The sequence below is a fragment of the Mobula birostris genome, chromosome 1 (genome assembly GCF_030028105.1).
Source record: "Mobula birostris isolate sMobBir1 chromosome 1, sMobBir1.hap1, whole genome shotgun sequence".
Lineage (NCBI taxonomy): Eukaryota > Metazoa > Chordata > Chondrichthyes > Myliobatiformes > Myliobatidae > Mobula > Mobula birostris.
This window is the reverse complement of record NC_092370.1, coordinates 59101096-59119104: the sequence shown is the minus strand read 5'-3', so window position 1 is coordinate 59119104 and position 18009 is coordinate 59101096. Positions and strand designations below refer to the sequence as shown.

The following is an 18009-nucleotide window of genomic DNA, read 5'->3' as shown; positions in this document are numbered from 1 at the left end:
GTATGTCTTTCAAAACATCACCTCTTGTTTTCTCTCTTGAGCAACGATTGTTTTCTCAGTAAGCGCTGAGGAGAAATATTTATAAAAATTGCACCTATCTCCTGCAGTTCAGGACAAAGGCAGACCTGCTGATCTCCAAGGGGACGTACTGTCTTCCTAGCCAACCTTTTATACTTATTATAGCTGTTCAACCTTCTGGGATTTTCCTTAACCTTATCTGCCATATTTTATACATTACCCTCCTGACGTCCCTCTTAAGTGTGCTCTTAATCTTTCTATAATGTTCAAGAGATTTGCTCATCCTTGACCTCCTTAAGACCATGTTTGCTTTCATTTTACCAGAGACGCAATACCTCTCATCAATCAAGATTCCCTAACCTTGCCATGTTTACCATTCAGCCTAACGGGAATATGCTGCTACTGGACACATGATGTCGCACTCGCAAAAACCTCTCACTTGCCATTTATTCTTTTCCCTTCATAGAAGCTCACCCACTTGACCCCTGGAAAGATCTAAGTTACTATTGAAGTGATATTAACATTTATAGTTTGTGCACTTTTTTAATAATTTCCCTGTAGATTTGTTTCTCTGTACATAATTCACTATTTGATGACAAATGTAATCTCCAAGAAGATTGATAGCTTTCCCCCTCTTGATTTTTATCTCTATCTCTATCTCTATCTATCTCTATCTCTCTCTCTCTCTCTCTCTCTCTCTCTCTCTCTCTCTCTCTCTCTCTCTCTCTCTCTCTCTATCTCTCTATCTCTCTATCTCTCTATCTCTCTATCTCTCTCTCTCTCTCTCTCTCTATCTCTCTCTCTCTCTCTCTCTCTCTCTCTCTCTCTCTCTCTCTCTCTCTCTCTATCTCTCTCTCTCTCTATCTCTCTCTCTCTCTATCTCTCTATCTCTCTATCTCTCTATCTCTCTATCTCTCTATCTCTCTATCTCTCTATCTCTCTATCTCTCTATCTCTCTATCTCTCTATCTCTCTATCTCTCTATCTCTCTATCTCTCTATCTCTCTATCTCTCTATCTCTCTATCTCTCTATCTCTCTATCTCTCTATCTCTCTATCTCTCTATCTCTCTATCTCTCTATCTCTCTATCTCTCTATCTCTCTATCTCTCTATCTCTCTCTCTATCTCTCTATATAACTTTTTTGAAAACTACAGCATGACTCATTTAGTTTTCTTCCCTTTTCTGTTACTGGTATCCCAGTATTTTGTACCCACATTTGTTTTTTTTCTTTTGAAACATTGTTTCTGTTATGGCCAATATGTCAAATTCCACACTGCTACTAATGCATCTTTCTGCATTTGTATGCATTCAAGCCAGCTTGTTGAATTCATTCTGGTCTCTAAATTTGTTCCAATTTATGACTCCATTTTGCCTCTAACACTCACACTGCTTTGTGTACCTGTTCTTTTGTTCTTCTCTATGCTGATACCCTTTCCATGGACAGACTGACAAAACACCTTGGCACTAGTCACCTCTCTGTAAGGGCAAGGTCCCTCAGACTACAACTGGCCAAAGTGCCCCAAGTCTGAGGACTCCTTGTACATTTTTTTTGCTGTGCAGAAATCTCCATGTTCCCATTTCTATTCTCTTGCATGTGTCACTGGCATAGTTCAAAGAAGAGCACTTTAATGGTCATGTACTTTCTCTCCCTTTGTAGCTCCTGATTCTGACCATAGTATCTCAGTCTTTTCCTCTCATCATCGGCTCTGATGTGATCTGTGAGTTCAGGCTCCTCCTCTTGCTGGCACCAACAACACCAGCTCTTCAATCCCTTTGGAATATTCTCCACTCTCTTATTGATGTCTTTTATCTTAACAATAGGGAGGGAAACGTTCTGCTGATATTGATAGTTCTGAAAAAGACCTGTCAGCTCCTCTGATTAGGGAACTGCCTATAACAGCAGCAATTTCAATTTCCTTTTTGTCTTTGTGTACTTTTTTGCCTCTGGGTTGTACTCCTTCAGACACTTTTCACCTCACTCCTTCAGTCTCTGATGAACAACAATTTTGATAAAAAACAACATGCCCTGACAATATTTTTCCTACCCTTTCAGAAAGTTACTCAGGTCCAATCCTGCAGAGTATTCATCTTTGGAAAGTACAATCCAGAAAACCTCACCTTAATTTTCTGCTCTTCCATTTCTGATCAAATTCCTGAATATTTTAATGTTTAACTCTGCACTTACTTGCTTTAACATTTTTTTAATGAATACCAGTGCTTCGTCTCTTTCCCCATTTCACTGAATTTCCCTGGTTTCCAATTCCTGACCTTGGCACTCTGTTGAACCAATGCCCTCGCTCTGTACTTGATCATGAATGTTACAAAGACTATAAGGAAACTTGGCTGAGTTTCTTTGAACAAGATGGTGAATATCTTGCAAATAATGAAATCTAGACCTTCTATCCTTTTACTACACTACATTAAGAACTCTGGAGCTAAAATTTCAATAGCCTTACCTTTGTTTTTATACTTCAAGGGCAGAAATAGATCTATTGCTCACCTCCAGAAGTCTCTCCACCCTGCAAAGCATGACTTCCTTGCTCTGATCAGCCAAAATTGAGCCAATGTAGTTTTCAGGCCATATACTGAATCTTTTATTAGAAAAATGATACCTATTCTATTTTGTTTTTGTCCACTAGGGATTCAGTATCTTCACAACTGGATTTAACCATAACTAAAGCAGATTCTGAGCAGCTAGCTCGAGCAATAGCAGAGGATCAATGTTATGAACTTAACCAGGAACTGAAAAAAACAGTGGCACGACACAAGCAAGAGCAAATAGAGAAGGATAACACCATTAGCTCAGTAAGTTTGGGCGTTTTACACTCCCTAACTCAAATATACTTAAATTTTAATTTTACGCTTCAAGTAATATTTAGCATTGTATTTGTTCTGTTATAATAGCGTATATATTCATTTCTGTTTAGCTGGAGGAGTCAAATAGAACCCTAACCAAAGATGTAGAAAATCTATCCAAAGAAAAAACAGAGCTTGATGAAAAACTGAGGTCAATAGGAGAAGGTATGGAATGAACTTGACCTTGTTATAATGCTTATTGTTTAATATTGATCAATAAAACTTCTATAGTTTTATTGTTTTATTGTAGTGGTTTAAATCTTTACAGCAATTGCTGGAATTCTGGAATTGAGGACTACTATCATGAGTTTTTAGTGGCTCCTTCTGGAAAGCACATGCTTTAAAACCCTGATAATCTGCTTTCTGACCATTCAAAAATCCCAGTCACATCCCAGTCCTATCTGGACCATTTGGTAATGTATGCTGTACTCAGATTTACGAGCAAGGGCCTTGGATCCCACTTTCCCTTTTCAACCACTAGTGACGTAGTATATGTGCTCCTTTTCCACGTACTTAATTCATTCTTACACAGTGTAACATCTTTATCAAAAAAGTTAATTAAAAATTGTGAAAATCCAATTGCCTGGAAAATCTGCCAATACAGAACCATCCTGATCTTTCTAGGTTATCAGTGTTAACTGTATAAGCATTTCAGCAAGTGTTTTCTGGTGGCCCATTGGGCTGCATTATCAACTCAGACTTAAGTGAGCTACTAAAAGTATTCACACAGCTTTCATTTTCAGATTCTAACATGGTTCAAAGTACAGTGATTATCAAAGTACATATATATTATACAACCTCGAGATTCATCTCCTTACAGGCAGCCACAAAACAAAGAAACCCAGTAGAACCCATTTTTTAAAAAACCATCAAACATCTAATGTGCAATGAGGGGGGAAAAAACAAATCATGCAAACAATAAAAGTAAGCAAATAGCATTCAGAACTGAAGTTCACAAAAGTGAATCCACATCCATGAAGCCAGCCACAGCTGATTCAGAAGCCCATTAGTTTCAGGCCACAGCCTCAGTACAGTGCAGAAACCTTGTGAAGCAGTGAGCTGAATCCGCTCATCTCTCACCTTCTGTCCTGACACCTTGACCTTTTCAATCTGGCCCAGTGCTTAAATCATCGTTCCTTACTTTCAGACCCGGGATCTGTTGCTTTGATACTCTCTCATGCCCAGGCCCCACTGCCTTGATTTGGCCCATACCTGACCTTTCCAATTCAGTCTGCCACGAAAATCAATCAAACCTTGGGTCTTTCCTCACTCTGGGTCCTGAGCGCTGCCTTGACTCTGGCTCACCTTGGTTTTGCCATATTGAATCGCCTCCATCCATTCCAGCAATGACCAAACATTGGCTTATTCTCCACTCTCGTATACGGGCCAAACCACCTCGATTTGGCCCGTGCAAACTAACACCGTAACTGTCCTGCGCTTACAAGACTTCAGTTCACACTGCAAAAATGGCAGGTTATACAGGTGATTCTAAAGCTCATCTCCAAAAGGGAAGTTACAGGCTAGTGATCACTTCCCAGAAAAGATGTGATTAATAAAGTAGTCACTATTTTTGTTTGTTTTGTTTGCCACCAGCAAGTAATTGCTAAGCTTCACCAGCACTGTCTTAAACCATTTGGTGTCTGACAATATGCAATACACATTTTTCTTTGAAGAAATTGTGTAAAAGGTCTGGTTCAAAAATACTTCAAACACTTGTACGTCAAAAATACTTAAAATCAAAAGCTTTGAGAAACCAGTTTTACGGTAAAAGCAGTATCATCAGGCTTTACTTTGAACTTTAGAGTTATGTTATTTAAATTCTAATCCTTAAGTCTATATTAATACTCATTCTGTTGAAAATAAGTGTGTGTGTTTATTTATTTATTTAATTCATTGACCTACCCTGGTGTCCATTCACAACTGTGGTCAAACCTGCTTTCAGATCTTCTACAGAGCCAGTAGTAAATGTCTGTTGGACATGCAATTACTTAATTTACTCTGTTATCATCTGGTAGAAATGCAGAAAGAAAGTGTTAAGCTGGTCTAAGAACTACCACCTAGAAAAAAACAGAGAAATAGAAATACAAAATGTTCAAAAGATCTCAAATTCTGATGATCACCTGACAAAAGTCTGAGCAACAATTAAAAAGTGACTGATGCAGAGGACAGTTCAAATTTGAGTGCAGTTCAGAGCAAGGAGAAGAAAAAGACTATATTTGAATTGTTTAACAAAAGTTTGCTTTGGTGTTGTAGATATATATTTCTCTTGCCTTGTTCAAATAAATACATTCATTAACACTGAGCACTCATGGTATTTTGAATAAACATTCTTTCAGATTTACAAAAGAAGAAGGAAGAAGAATTGAATATGAAAAGCAACTATGAAAAAATGATTAATCAAGAACGTACACTGAAAACACAAGTAAGTGTTTTTTTTTAAATTATCATTTTCCAACCCAGAAATAGTCATGCTCTACTAGAGTTTTCTAATACCTTTAACTGATTTTGTCTTAAATTTACAATTGTTTGCATCCATTAGGCTGTCAATAAACTTGCTGAAATTATGAACCGGAAAGATATAAAAGTGGATCGGAAGAAAGCAAATACATCAGATGTCCGGAAAAAAGAAAAGGAAAACAAAAAATTGCAACTGGAATTGAACCAGGAAAAAGAGAAATACAGTCAGATGGTTGTGAAGTATCAAAAGGATTTAAATGAAATGCAAGCAGTAAGAAAATCTTAAATGTAAATTCTAACTGTCAATTTTCTTAGTACGAGAAGTCTGCTTGGGTATAAAACAAATCTAAGCACAACCTGAACACAAACAGATTATGACCGCTCTGAACTTGACTCAACCTTGGAAATCTAAGACTGACCTAAGCCCAAGTGCTTACAACTTTCTTCCATATCCATCTCAACCTGGCCATCACTGCATATATCACAACGTTGAATATGTTACAGATCTTTTTGATGATGATGCACCAGAATATGTTTCAAGAATGGAGGGCACAATAAGCAAACCATCCTCATCAAGATAATTGGTTCAGCGCAGCACAGCACAGCCTGATTCATCCCAAATCTGAATCTTTTAAATGTACATCTGATTCCACCCTGTCTAAATGGGCCCTTGTAGGTATATAATCTATAAAGCAGTTTTGTGAAGCACATGTCTAAACATTTCTGTTATAAATTCTTACATAGATATTGTAAGCTTCCATTTACTGACTCACAACTGTACTTTTCAACTGGGTAGGACATGTTGATACAGCTTTAGCACATTTCTATGAAGAAACAAATGAATTTTACAAAACTAAACATACAGTATGTGTAGTTTAACAATGGGACCTTAATCCAGATTGACCACTTCTGAATATGCAATTAAGATAGCTGGATGTATAGAAATGTTGATTGCTGATAATACTATTCTCATATGCTGTAGATTGCAGCAAATTTACCAAAAAACAAACAGAAAAGGCTGCCAATTTTCCCCCTTCCAATGCAATTAGTCATAGCAACCAGTTTTTTTCTATTAAAAAATAACCCTTCATGGACTTGTATGTTTGAAAGTAAGGAAGTAAAAGCAGTGTTTACCATTTGAGGGAATCAGGTGTGATATTATATAGATTTTTATGATTTATATGCAAGTGAGGGTAAATGGTATTGTTCCCAAGGTGGAAATGTCATTCTCGATGGCTTAGTGTTAAAGTGGGGGAATGACATATTTTGAAAGGAACTTGAGGCAAGTTTTTTTAGGAGTGGTAGTTATATGGAATGCATTGCCGGGGAAGTGGTGAAAGCAAGCAGAACAGCAAAGTTTAAGAGACACATAAACAGTTACATGAACTGGCAGGAAATGGAAGAATATAGAGCACAAGATACAGGAGTAGAATTAGGCCATTCGGCCCATCAACTCAGCTCTGCCATTTTAATCATGACTAATTTTTATTAACCCCATTCTCTCATCTCCCCCTAATCCTTAACACCCTCCTATCAAGAACCTTTAAATCTCTGCTTTAAAAACATACAGTGACTTGGTCTCCACAGCTCTGTGGCAACAAATTCCATAGATTCATAATCTTTTAGCTGAAGAAATTTCTCCTCATCTCAGTTTTAAAGCAAAGTCCCTTTATTTTGAGGCTGTGCCCTCAGATCCTAGACTCTACTACCAATGGAAATACCATCTTCCTGTCCATTCTATTCAGTCTTTTAAAATCCATACTGTAGAATTTATGCAGGCAGTGGGATTAGCTTCTGTTGTTGTTGTGGTTAACATAGACACCGTAATGGCGTAAACTGAAGGGCTTGTTCCTGTGCTGTGCTGTGCTGTGCTGCCCTGTCCTATGATTTGTGTATCCTTGTCAACCTTTTGAATAGTGGGACATCTAAAAGAGCGCATCATAGTTGCATAGACATGCGTAGCACAAAATAGGACTCTTTTAGTCCACTTTGTTAATGCTGACTGTGATTCCTATCTGTGCTATATCCCTCTGCACATTTCCTATCTCATACTCTGGTCACTTAAATTTTGCAGTTTCTCACTGGAAAAGTGACCACTCAGATCTCCTCTAAATTTTGCTTTAAACCTGTGTCCTTTACTTCTAAGCTCATGTGCCCTAGGATAAAGATTCTGGCTATGCATACTATGTCTCTATAAAGCTGTTTAAGGTTAACCCTAAGTCCTCCTACATTCCAAGTTTAAACCCAACCTATTCAACCTATACTTTTAACTTCAGCCCTCCATTGCAGGCAACATCTGGTGTGCCTCTTTTGCATGCTCTCTGTTGTTACCAGATCACTCCTGCAGTTTTATGCGACTGCAGCAAGTTATCCCGAGTCTAGACTCGATGACTAGGCCTATGATGGCAAGTATACAAAGTGCTTTTATTTTCTCTATCACATCTATCCGTGTTGCCACTTTTGAGAGCTGTGGACTTGCACTACACATTTTCTCTGTGCATCAAAGCTTGTTAAGTCCCTACCAATTACTCATAATGTGCCACCAGTGTTTGACCTCAAAGTGCATTACCTTATACTTTTGTGGAATAAGTTCCACATACCACTGCTCCGTCCGACTTTCTAGTTGATCTCTGTGGTCTATCCACTTTCCTATCTATGATTTCATCAATTTTTTTTTACAAACACGTAATATGTATGTTATAGGAGCAACTGTAGCTTTGTTATTATCAGGACATGTTTTCCCTTGCATTTTGACTATCTTCCTTGAATTTTACAGCAATTAGCAGAGGAATGTAACCTTCGCACAGAGATGCAAATGCAGCTTGATAGTAAGGACAGCGATATTGAACAGCTTCGTTCTAAACTTCAGGATCTCCAGCTTCGTATGGATAATACAAGTGTTGCCAGCTTGCATTCTGAAGATTCTGACGGAAGTGTAGCTGGTAAGATTAACTAAAACTGACCCAGTTTGCTTTAGGACAAGGTCCTTTTTCTAGGTGTTCACAGAAGAGGCTCACAACTGCACTATCTTCAAATTGAAGTATCTTTTCACCATGTTGAAAACTGCTGTGGTATTTATCAAGGTCCACTCCCTGTCTGGAGTTTTTCTGGGACTTGAGGGTTGTGCATATTCTTCCAGGTGGGCTATGTCTGTAATTTTTTGTTACTATTGATCTTAGCCAACTGCTTCCCCAATCAGAATTTGCTGTCCAAGACTTTCTCAATGGATTTCCTCTCTCTTTAATGTGAGAAGAGAAAATCTTTGTGTGTGTTTACACAATCAGTATTTATTCTGACCTGCCGTAAGGTAGAATATGCATAATTCTAATCTTAACCCCTATTAAGCACGCTTTTATATGAAATTTCTAGGCCAGATTCTTTTATATGATTTATCGTAAGTTAACCTGTTGAGCTGACCAGGTTCAGAGGAAGTAATTAGTGCACTGAATTGGTACACAGCCCTTTTTCCCTGGCCACGGTTTCTGTTGAGATTTGGTTACTGTGAGAAATTTGTGAGAATTTATTTTTTAACAGAGCTTGATAGTATCAAAGAAAAACCACTAGCTTTGATTTGGCATTTGTGATCTTCTTTGATGTCAAAAGGCTGATTGTACAAGTGGGGAAAAAACATTGTGGCAGATAAATGGAGCTTATTTCTAAATTTAAAAGATGTGACTTGGCCAAGAAGGAGTGAGCTTTAGTCTGTGACTCACAGTGCCAAATTCCACAGGAAAAAATGTGCAGAGCTATTTTTTTGTGCATTCAGAACTGAAAATTTTTTTGGTTCTAGAATTACGGTACTTGTGATTTCAAATGTACATCTTACACTGACATCTACCCACACTGGTATCGAGCTGCAAATGTACTTCATTATCAGATTTAACATTCATCAAAATGATACTTAAGGGACAAAAATACAGACAGTATTGTGGCATAGTTTTAAAAAAACATACTACCATGTTCAAGTAAGTCTATCTTATGAAAGTGTCTTTTGCTCTTTGTGTCTAGTTGGGTGGCCCTCTTACAGCACATGCCTTATCTTTCTCCAGTGAGTAATTGAAAGCCTTGTTCTATTCTGCACTTTCTGCTTGCTAGCTGGCATTTGAAACTTGACTCCATCTCTATTGGATTAAGTTGCTTTCTGATGTTTAAGGGACAGCATTCTTTTTATCTACATACATGGATGAATTGCAAAATTAGTCATGTGAATAGTTTAACATTATTAATTTAAAAGAAACTTTAAGATGCAATAAGCTGCTATTAGTATTTAATTTGTCATAGTTTTGAATTGACCATTCAAGGTTGCAAATTTAGAAATTTAGCTGAGGTTAATTCCCATCAAGTGCATGGTCATTTACAGAGTTATGCATAATGAGTGCTCCAACTATCAATAAATTTTAGCTGTTTTATCATTAATATTATTTCTTTATGAGGCATTATAAAACAAAATTGGAACTTGCGTAGCTTTGCAATTGAATTTTGGAGTTTCCTGTAAAATGATATATTGGATTAGGGTGCAATGCAGTTTTCTGACCATTTGGGATAAAAGATACTGTCTTTTAAACAAGTAAAATGCCAGATTTTAAAAACTATAAAAACTGAATGCAGCTTAGCATGTTATCTGAACTACTGTGGTTACATGACCTTTTTGCTACCCCGTTGCGTGTAGTTTGACTGTTTTAATATGATCCTCCTAATTGTGCAATATTTTGGACAATCTTAGATGAATCATTATTATGCAAGAGCATAATAGAAGCTTCAACTCCTGGAAGTTCTCGCCAGGTCACTGTGCTCTCTGGGAAGAGGAAAAGAGTTAACGTTTCTGTTGAAGAACAGTTCTGATAAAGGGTCTTCAAATGGAACACTAACTCTGCGTCTCTTCCCACAGATGTGGCTCAATTTGTTGAGAATTTCCAGCATGTTCGGTTGTTATTCTAGATATCCAGTTTGCAAGAACTAATAGGCATTGAAAAAAAAATTATTGTGGGTGTCTAAATCCACAGGAAGCATGCCCAGGCCTGTTTTACAGCAGCTCTCACGATCGTCCTGTGCCTTTTTGAAATCAAATTCCATGTTCAACGTCTAGATGAGTATAAATTGCAGTCTCCTAAACATTAGGAGTAGACAGCCATAATATCCCATGCCATCAAAGTGGCTTGTCACTAATTCCAAGTTCATCCAACCAGTCTCTTTGTTGAATGAGTGCTAGCATGTTTTGGTTTATCTCAGCCTGATTGCCTGCATCCACTAGACCCATTATATAGCTCCATCCATATCTCAGTTTATTTGCTGCTGAAACCTTCATACCAGTTCCTTTAATTTATGTGATCTTTCAACAGACTTCATATCTATTATCCTCTATAAATGAATTCATTTAAAGCTCTGCTGCATTTATTAAAACCTTGCATTATTTCTAAGCATGCTGACCTACCTCGTCCTCTGACAGATATGGAGATATGATGGGGAGTAAAAAATAATTAGGACCACCTAAGCCTACCAACCAAAAGCCAATTCATCACTTTTTTTTATTTTGTTTTTTGAGTGTAAAGGATTATCTAACTTAAATATTTTAAGTATACCTGATTAATGAGTAACTCATAGGAAGTGCAAGTGGAAGTGATTAATGAGCAGGAGGTGGGTGGACTCAACTATCTGGGAGGCTGAAAACTTCACAGATTTTTTTTTTACTGAGGTGATTACACCCAGAGTGTAAACTTTAGGTAGAAGATGGGTGACCACCAGGAGAAGTAAGGGGTGTAGGTATTCAGCAGGCTTCCCCTGTGGCAATTCCGGTCAGTAACAAGTATAGCCATTTGAATCCTGCTAGGGGTATGAACCATCAGGGCAGAGCAGCAGCAGCCAGGCCAGTGGCATTGTGGCTGGCTCCGACATTCAGCAGGGGAAGAGTATAGTCAAGCAAAGTGATAGTGATAGGAGACTCGAAGGTTAGGGAAATGGACAGCAGATTTAGTGGCCGCGAAATGGAAGCCAGGATGGTGTGCTGCCTCTCAGATGCTAGGGTCCAGGATGACTCAGAGTGGCTGCAGAAAATTCTCAAGGGGAATGGTTAGCAGCCAGAGGTGGTGGTGCACATTGGCAGAAAGGTCAAAAGGGAGAGATGTCCTGCACAGTATGTATAAGGAGTTAGGAAAGTGGTTGAAGACAAGGTAGTAATCTGTGGATTAATCCCAGTACCCTGTGCTAGTCAGGGCAGGAATAGGATAATAATACCAATGAATGAGTGACTAAGGAGGTGATACAGGGGGCAACATTTCAGATTTCTGGATCATTGGGATCTCTTCTGCGGAAGGTATAATCTGTACAAAAAGGATGGGTTGCATCTGAGCCCAAGGGGGATTGATAATCCTTGTGGCGGGTTTGCTAGAGGTGTTGAGGGTTTAAGCTAGTTTGGTAGTGGGATTGGAAATGGGGTGATAGAGCTGAGGACTGAGCAGTTGGTACATAAGTAGTGAGACTGTGAGGAAGGGTAGGCAGATGATGGGGCAAAATCACAGTCACTGGAATGAACTGAAGTGTAACAAATCAAAAAAGTTGATGAATGCAGGACTGAAGGTGTTATATTTGAATCCACGTGGAATACAGAATAAGGTAGGTGATCTTGTAGCACAGCTAGAGATTGGTAGCTTTGATGTGGGCATCAGAGTCGTGGCTGAAAGAAGATCATGGTCGGAGCTAAAAATCCAATTGTATCAAAAGGACAGGCAGGTAGACAGGGGGTGGCATGGCTCTATTGGTTTAAAAAAAAAAATGAAGATGTAGAATCCGTGTGGATAGAGTTGAGAAACTGCAAGAGTGTTTCTCCCTGATGGGAGTTATATCGGCCTCCAAACCGTAGCCAGGTTGTGGGATACAAATTACAATGAGTGGTAGAAAAGGCATGAACTAAGGGCAATGTTACGATAGTCCTGCCGAAGGGTCTCGACCCAAAAAGTCAACTGTACTCTTTTCCTCGGATTCTGCCTGACCTGCTGAGTTCCTCCAGCATTTTGTGTGTGTTGTTTGGATTTTCAGCATCTGCAGATTTTCTCTTGTTTGTGATTGGATTGCGATGGTCATGGGGGATTTCAATATGCATGTAGATTGGGAAAATAAGGTGGCCTGTGGTTGAGCCCATTGAGGGAAAGGCAGTTCTGGATTGATGTTGAGTAGTGAACCAGATTTGATTAGGGTGTCTAAGGTAAAGGGACCCTTAGGAAGCAGTGATCATAATGTGGTAGAATTAACCCTGAAGTTTGAGAGGGAGAAGCTAAAGTCAGTATGACTATTACAGTGGAGTACAGGGAATGACAGAGGCAGAGGGGCTCTGGGCAAAGTTGATTGGAAGGGGACACTAGCAGGGATGACAGCAGAACAGCAGTGACTGGAGTTTTTGGGAGCAATATAGAAGGCGCAGGATAAATGCATCCCAAAGATGAAGAAGTTTTCTAAAAGGGAGGATGCTGGAACTGTAGCTGATGAGGGAAGTCAAAGATAGCATAAAATGTAGCAAAATTAGTGGGAAGGCAGAGGACTGGGAAGCTTTTAAAAACCAACAGAAGCCAACTAAAAAAGCTATTTGGAGGGAAAAGATAAAACATGGAGGTGAGCTAGCCAATACTATCAAAAGAGGATACCAAAGGTTTTTATCAGATATTTAAAGGGTAAAGAAAGGCAAGAGTAGGTAATCAACTGCTGGAAAATGACACTGAAGAGGTACAAAGTAAAAGAAATTGCAGACAAACAATAAGTATTTTGCATCAGTCTTCACTGTGGAAGACACTAGCGGTATGCCAGAAATTCAAGAGTGTCGGGGGCAGAAGTGAGTGTAGTTGTTAGAAGGTACTTGAGAAGCAGAAAGGTCTGAAGGTAGATAAGTCACCTAGACCCGGTGAACTACACCCCAGAATTCTGAAAGAGGTAGATGAAGAAACTATAGAGGCATTAGTAATAATCTTTCAAGAATCAATCGATTCTGCCATGGTTCTGGAGAACTGCGTAATTACCAATGTCACTACACTCTTCCAAAGGGAAGGAGGCAGAAGAAAGGAAATTATAGGCCAGTTAGCCTGACCTCAGTGGTTGGGAAGATGTTGGAGTCCATTATTAAGGATGAATTCAAGGTACTTGGAGGCTTATGACAAAGTAGGTCGGAGTCAGCATAGTTTTCCTAAGTGAAAATATTGCCTGATAAACTTGTTGGAATTCTTTGAGGAAATAACAGGCAGGATAGATAAAGGAGAGTTGGTGGATGTTGTTTACCTGTATAGATAGTGAATGTGGAATCCTACAGGGAGTGACTCGAGGACCAGAGGGCACAGTCTCAGAATAGAGGGGCATCCATTTTGAACAGAGATGAGATGGAATTGCTTTAGCCAGAGGGTGGTGAATCTGTGGAATTCATTGCCACGGACAGCTGTGGAGGATAAGTCATCGACTATATTTAAAATGGAGGTTGTGGTTATGGGAGAAGGCTGGAGAATGGGGTTGAGAGAGATTATAAATCGGCCATCATGGAATGGCAGGATGAGCTCAATGGGCCAAGTGGCCTATTCTGCTCCGATGTCTTATGGTCTAAGGTAATTTAGGGTAAACCTGCAAATGTAGTGAGAGATGTAAGGAATCTGAGTGATTTAGAATCATACATCAACTTTGCATGTCTACATTCATGTCTTTCTTTAAAGAAAGAGACATGTTGTTCGCTAAAGGGAATCACAACCATTTCCACAAGAATGTTTATGATTTATATCAAATGCATAAATAGTCTCAAGCCATGTACTGAGTGACAGAATGCAGGCTGTGTGGCAGAAATAAGGTTGCGGTTATTTTAATCTTTCTTCAGCTGTTCTGAATTGAGATTATTGAAGAATTAAGAACTGAAAACTGTTCAGCTGTTCAGAATTTTCCTCACCTACATATACTGTATCCACAGTTGGAACATGTTTTGATTGGTTAATATTCACTGGTTCTTTTCTATTCGTTTGTGACTTCTGTTAACTTAAACCAATAATTATGGCAATATTCTGGTTATATTACTTAAGCAATAACTCTGAGTAATGGTTGAATAGGAGTTTTACATTCCGTCACAACAACTGTTTACATTGGAATGGTATTTGTTTTTAATTTTCTTAAAAATTGGGAGTATTACCATCTATATTGACCATAAACCTAATGGATTTGTTTTTTTTTTAAAAAAATGCACCTAGCTCATTTTAGGGAAAGAATATCCAATATCCAATATTTACCCAGTCCAGGATATTTAGAAGACTGACAATAATGTTGTCTTATTAGGAAGTAAGCCACTATTGTACAAATTGCTTGTTCAATGTGATTAAAACTGTCCATATCACCTGGAATTGACTCCAAATTCAACTCCATTGTGCAAAGGCATGCTCAGTTAATACTAAAGGACATTGGGGTCCCTGTCTAAGTTTGGAGAGCTCTTCCTTAGTTATTTTAAGAAATAGCCAGGCATAATTATTGTTACAACATTGTATCTTTCACACCATGTATCAGACTCTGTATAGACTTCTCTATTACAATGCCAGTGAATGTTCTGTTTCAGAGACTCACCAAAAGAAGTTGTACTGTAGTATATACCGTGGTAGGAGGGAGTGCTTTTAATATTGACTCCAAATGCACAAAGTCTCATGCACAAGATTTAAACTTGTGTGGTACCTTTTTGATCACAATCTCCAGAATGTTGAACACAACTTGAAATCAGTTAAGAGCAATGAAAGTCATGTAATTTGGATTGGGTCTTTAGTGTCCATCACCAAATCAAGGTCGTTGACCACTGCTGACTGAGCAATGTAAGCCATTCCATTAGGTAGTAGAAAATCTGCACTAATCTTTGCAACTGCTTGTTTCAGTGGTTGGATTCTTGGAAAGACCTAGCATTGCCACGTTTTGTAGGAAGGGCAAACCTTCAGGATTTCCATCTGCAATAGAGTATCTTCATCTTTTTCATATTCTTATGGTTCCATCCAAACATTTTAAATGTAAACCAACTAAGGAGGAGGAATACCAACTTTCTTTTTAAATTAAGTTTAATCTATTTATACATTTTGATATTAATGGATCTTAGAAGTAGCTTGATCGTGAAAATTGTTCACTTTATATAACATTTGTGTATTGACCGCAAGTAATGTTGCATTGTTTTCCACCGACTATTTTAACTCATTGTATCCTCATTGATTTCCAATATTAGAAACCAGGATGGAGGGCTGGTTATCAATACCAAACCGGGCAAACATAAAGCGTTATGGATGGAAAAAACAGGTGAGGTGCCATTAAAAATAAGTACTTTATTGTTGAATTATATTAAACTTCTCCTTTCCTACTAAAATTGAATTTGTTTATAATCAGTAATTTTATTGAGAATTAAGACTACAGATGCTGGAAATATGGGAAAAATGCTGAAAATAGTCAGCAGGCCAGATGGCATCTATGAAAAAAGAACCAAGAGTCCACATTTCAAGTTGGTTAGCTTTCATAGAAACATAGAAAATAGGTGCAGGAGTAGGCCATTCGGCCCTTCAAGCCTGCACCGCCATTCAGTATGATCATGGCTGATCATCCAACTCAGAACCCTGTACCAGCCTTCCCTCCATACCCCCTGATCCCTTTAGCCACAAGGAACATATCTAACTCCCTCTTAAATATAGCCAATGAACTGGCCTCAACTGTTTCCTGTGGCAGAGAATTCCACAGATACACCACTCTCTGTGTGAAGAAGTTTTTCCTAATCTCGGTCCTAAAAGGCTTCCCCTTTATCCTCAAACTGTGACTCCTCGTTCTGGACTTCCCCAACATCAGGAACAATTTTCTTGCATCTAGCCTGTCTAATCCCTTTAGGATTTTATACGTTTCAATAAGATCCCCCCTCAATCTTCTAAATTCCAGCGAGTATAAGCCTAGTTGATCCAGTCTTTCATCATGTGAAAGTCCTGCCATCCCAGGAATCAATCTGGTGAACCTTCTTTGTACTCCCTCTATGGCAAGAATGTCTTTTCTCAGATTAGGGACCAAAACTGTACACAATACTCCAGGTGTGGTCTCACCAAGGCCTTGTACAAGTGCAGTAGTACCTCCCTGCTCCTGTACTCGAATCCTCTTGCTATGAATGCCAGCATACCATTCGCCTTTTTCACCGCCTGCTGTACCTGCATGCCCACTTTCAATGACTGGTGTACAATGACACCCAGGTCTCGTTGCACCTCCCCTTTTCCTAATCGGCCACCATTCAGATCTGTTTTCCTGTTCTTGCCACCAAAGTGGATAACCTCACATTTATCCACATTAAATTGCATGTGCCAAGAACTTGCCCACTCACCTAACCTATCCAAGTCACCCTGCATCCTCTTAGCATCCTCCTCGCAGCTAACACTGCCGCCCAGCTTCGTGTCATCCGCAAACTTGGAGATGCTGCATTTAATTCCCTCATCTAAGTCACTAATATATATTGTAAACAACTAGGGTCCCAGCACTGAGCCTTGTGGTACCCCACTAGTCACTGCCTGTCATTCTGAAAAGGTCCCGTTTATTCCCACTCTTTGCTTCCTGTCTGCTAACCAATTCTCTATCCACATCAATACCTTACCCCCAATACCGTGTGCTTTAAGTTTGCACACTAATCTCCTGTGTGGGACCTTGTCAAAAGCCTTTTGAAAATCCAAATATACCACATCCATTGGTTCTCCTCTATCCACTCTACTAGTTACATCCTCAAAAAATTCAATGAGATTCGTCAGACATGATTTTCCTTTCACAAATCCATGCTGATTTTGTCCGATGATTTCACTGCTTTCCAAATGTGCTGTTATCACATCCTTGATAACTGACTCTAGCATTTTCCCCACCGCTGATGTTAGGCTAACCGGTCTATAATTCCCCCGTTTCTCTCTCCCTCCTTTTTTAAAAAGCGGGGTTACTTTAGCCACCCTCCAATCCTCAGGAGCTAGTCCAGAATCTAAAGAGTTTTGAAAAATTATCACTTATGCATCCACTATTTCTTGGGCTACTTCCTTAGGCACTCTGGGATGCAGACTATCATTTGTATGATTTATCTATTGGATATGTATAGTCATGTTCTGCAAAGCTTGTGTTGACATAAACGCAAAGAATTCATTTGCACATCTGTGACCCATAATTTTGAAGACATTTCATACACAAGCAGCCCTCCTCGGAAGGCTGAGGTATCCTGCTGCTCTCCTTAAAGGAAATAGTCTCAACTGATCATCAGCCATAAAGTTACAGGTTTTTCACTTCTCCTGTCCAACATACCCAGACCCCTTCCCTAATCCCAAACCTAGTACTTAGTCCTCATCTCTTCTACTACATTCTCAGGTCAATTTTTGTGTACTGCATTCAGTGATGACAGTATGGTTTCCACTACACTGGAAAAATCAAATGCATAGTGGTGATTGCGGAGTACTGTTTGCAGAAGTATCCCTGGGTTTTGTGTTCCCTGCCATTTTAATTTTCCATCCCAATCTAATTCTTTCTGTGGTCCCAATGTAATTTTGTGGAACAGTACCTGGTATTCCACTTATTAGTCATGTTGCTTATCAAATTATTCAGCTTGTTTTCTCTGTATGTATCTGAATGGGCTAGGTTATCCATCTGAGATATTGGCTCAGTTTTTCACTTCGTTAACACAGCATGGCCAGCTGGATATGT

The 18009-nt window shown here is 39.0% G+C and overlaps 1 protein-coding gene across 1 annotated transcript in view; it reads left to right on the top strand.

Moving 5' to 3' along the window:
* The window catches only part of rock1 (Rho-associated, coiled-coil containing protein kinase 1), a 169370-nt gene that overhangs the window by 130941 nt on the left and 20420 nt on the right, over window positions 1-18009 (top strand). Inside the window, exons 23-28 of the mRNA XM_072255733.1 lie at window positions 2658-2823; window positions 2946-3039; window positions 5211-5296; window positions 5414-5602; window positions 8108-8273; window positions 15539-15609. Coding sequence (XP_072111834.1) covers window positions 2658-2823; window positions 2946-3039; window positions 5211-5296; window positions 5414-5602; window positions 8108-8273; window positions 15539-15609 — 772 coding nt within the window. The remainder of the gene's footprint in view (window positions 1-2657; window positions 2824-2945; window positions 3040-5210; window positions 5297-5413; window positions 5603-8107; window positions 8274-15538; window positions 15610-18009) is intronic.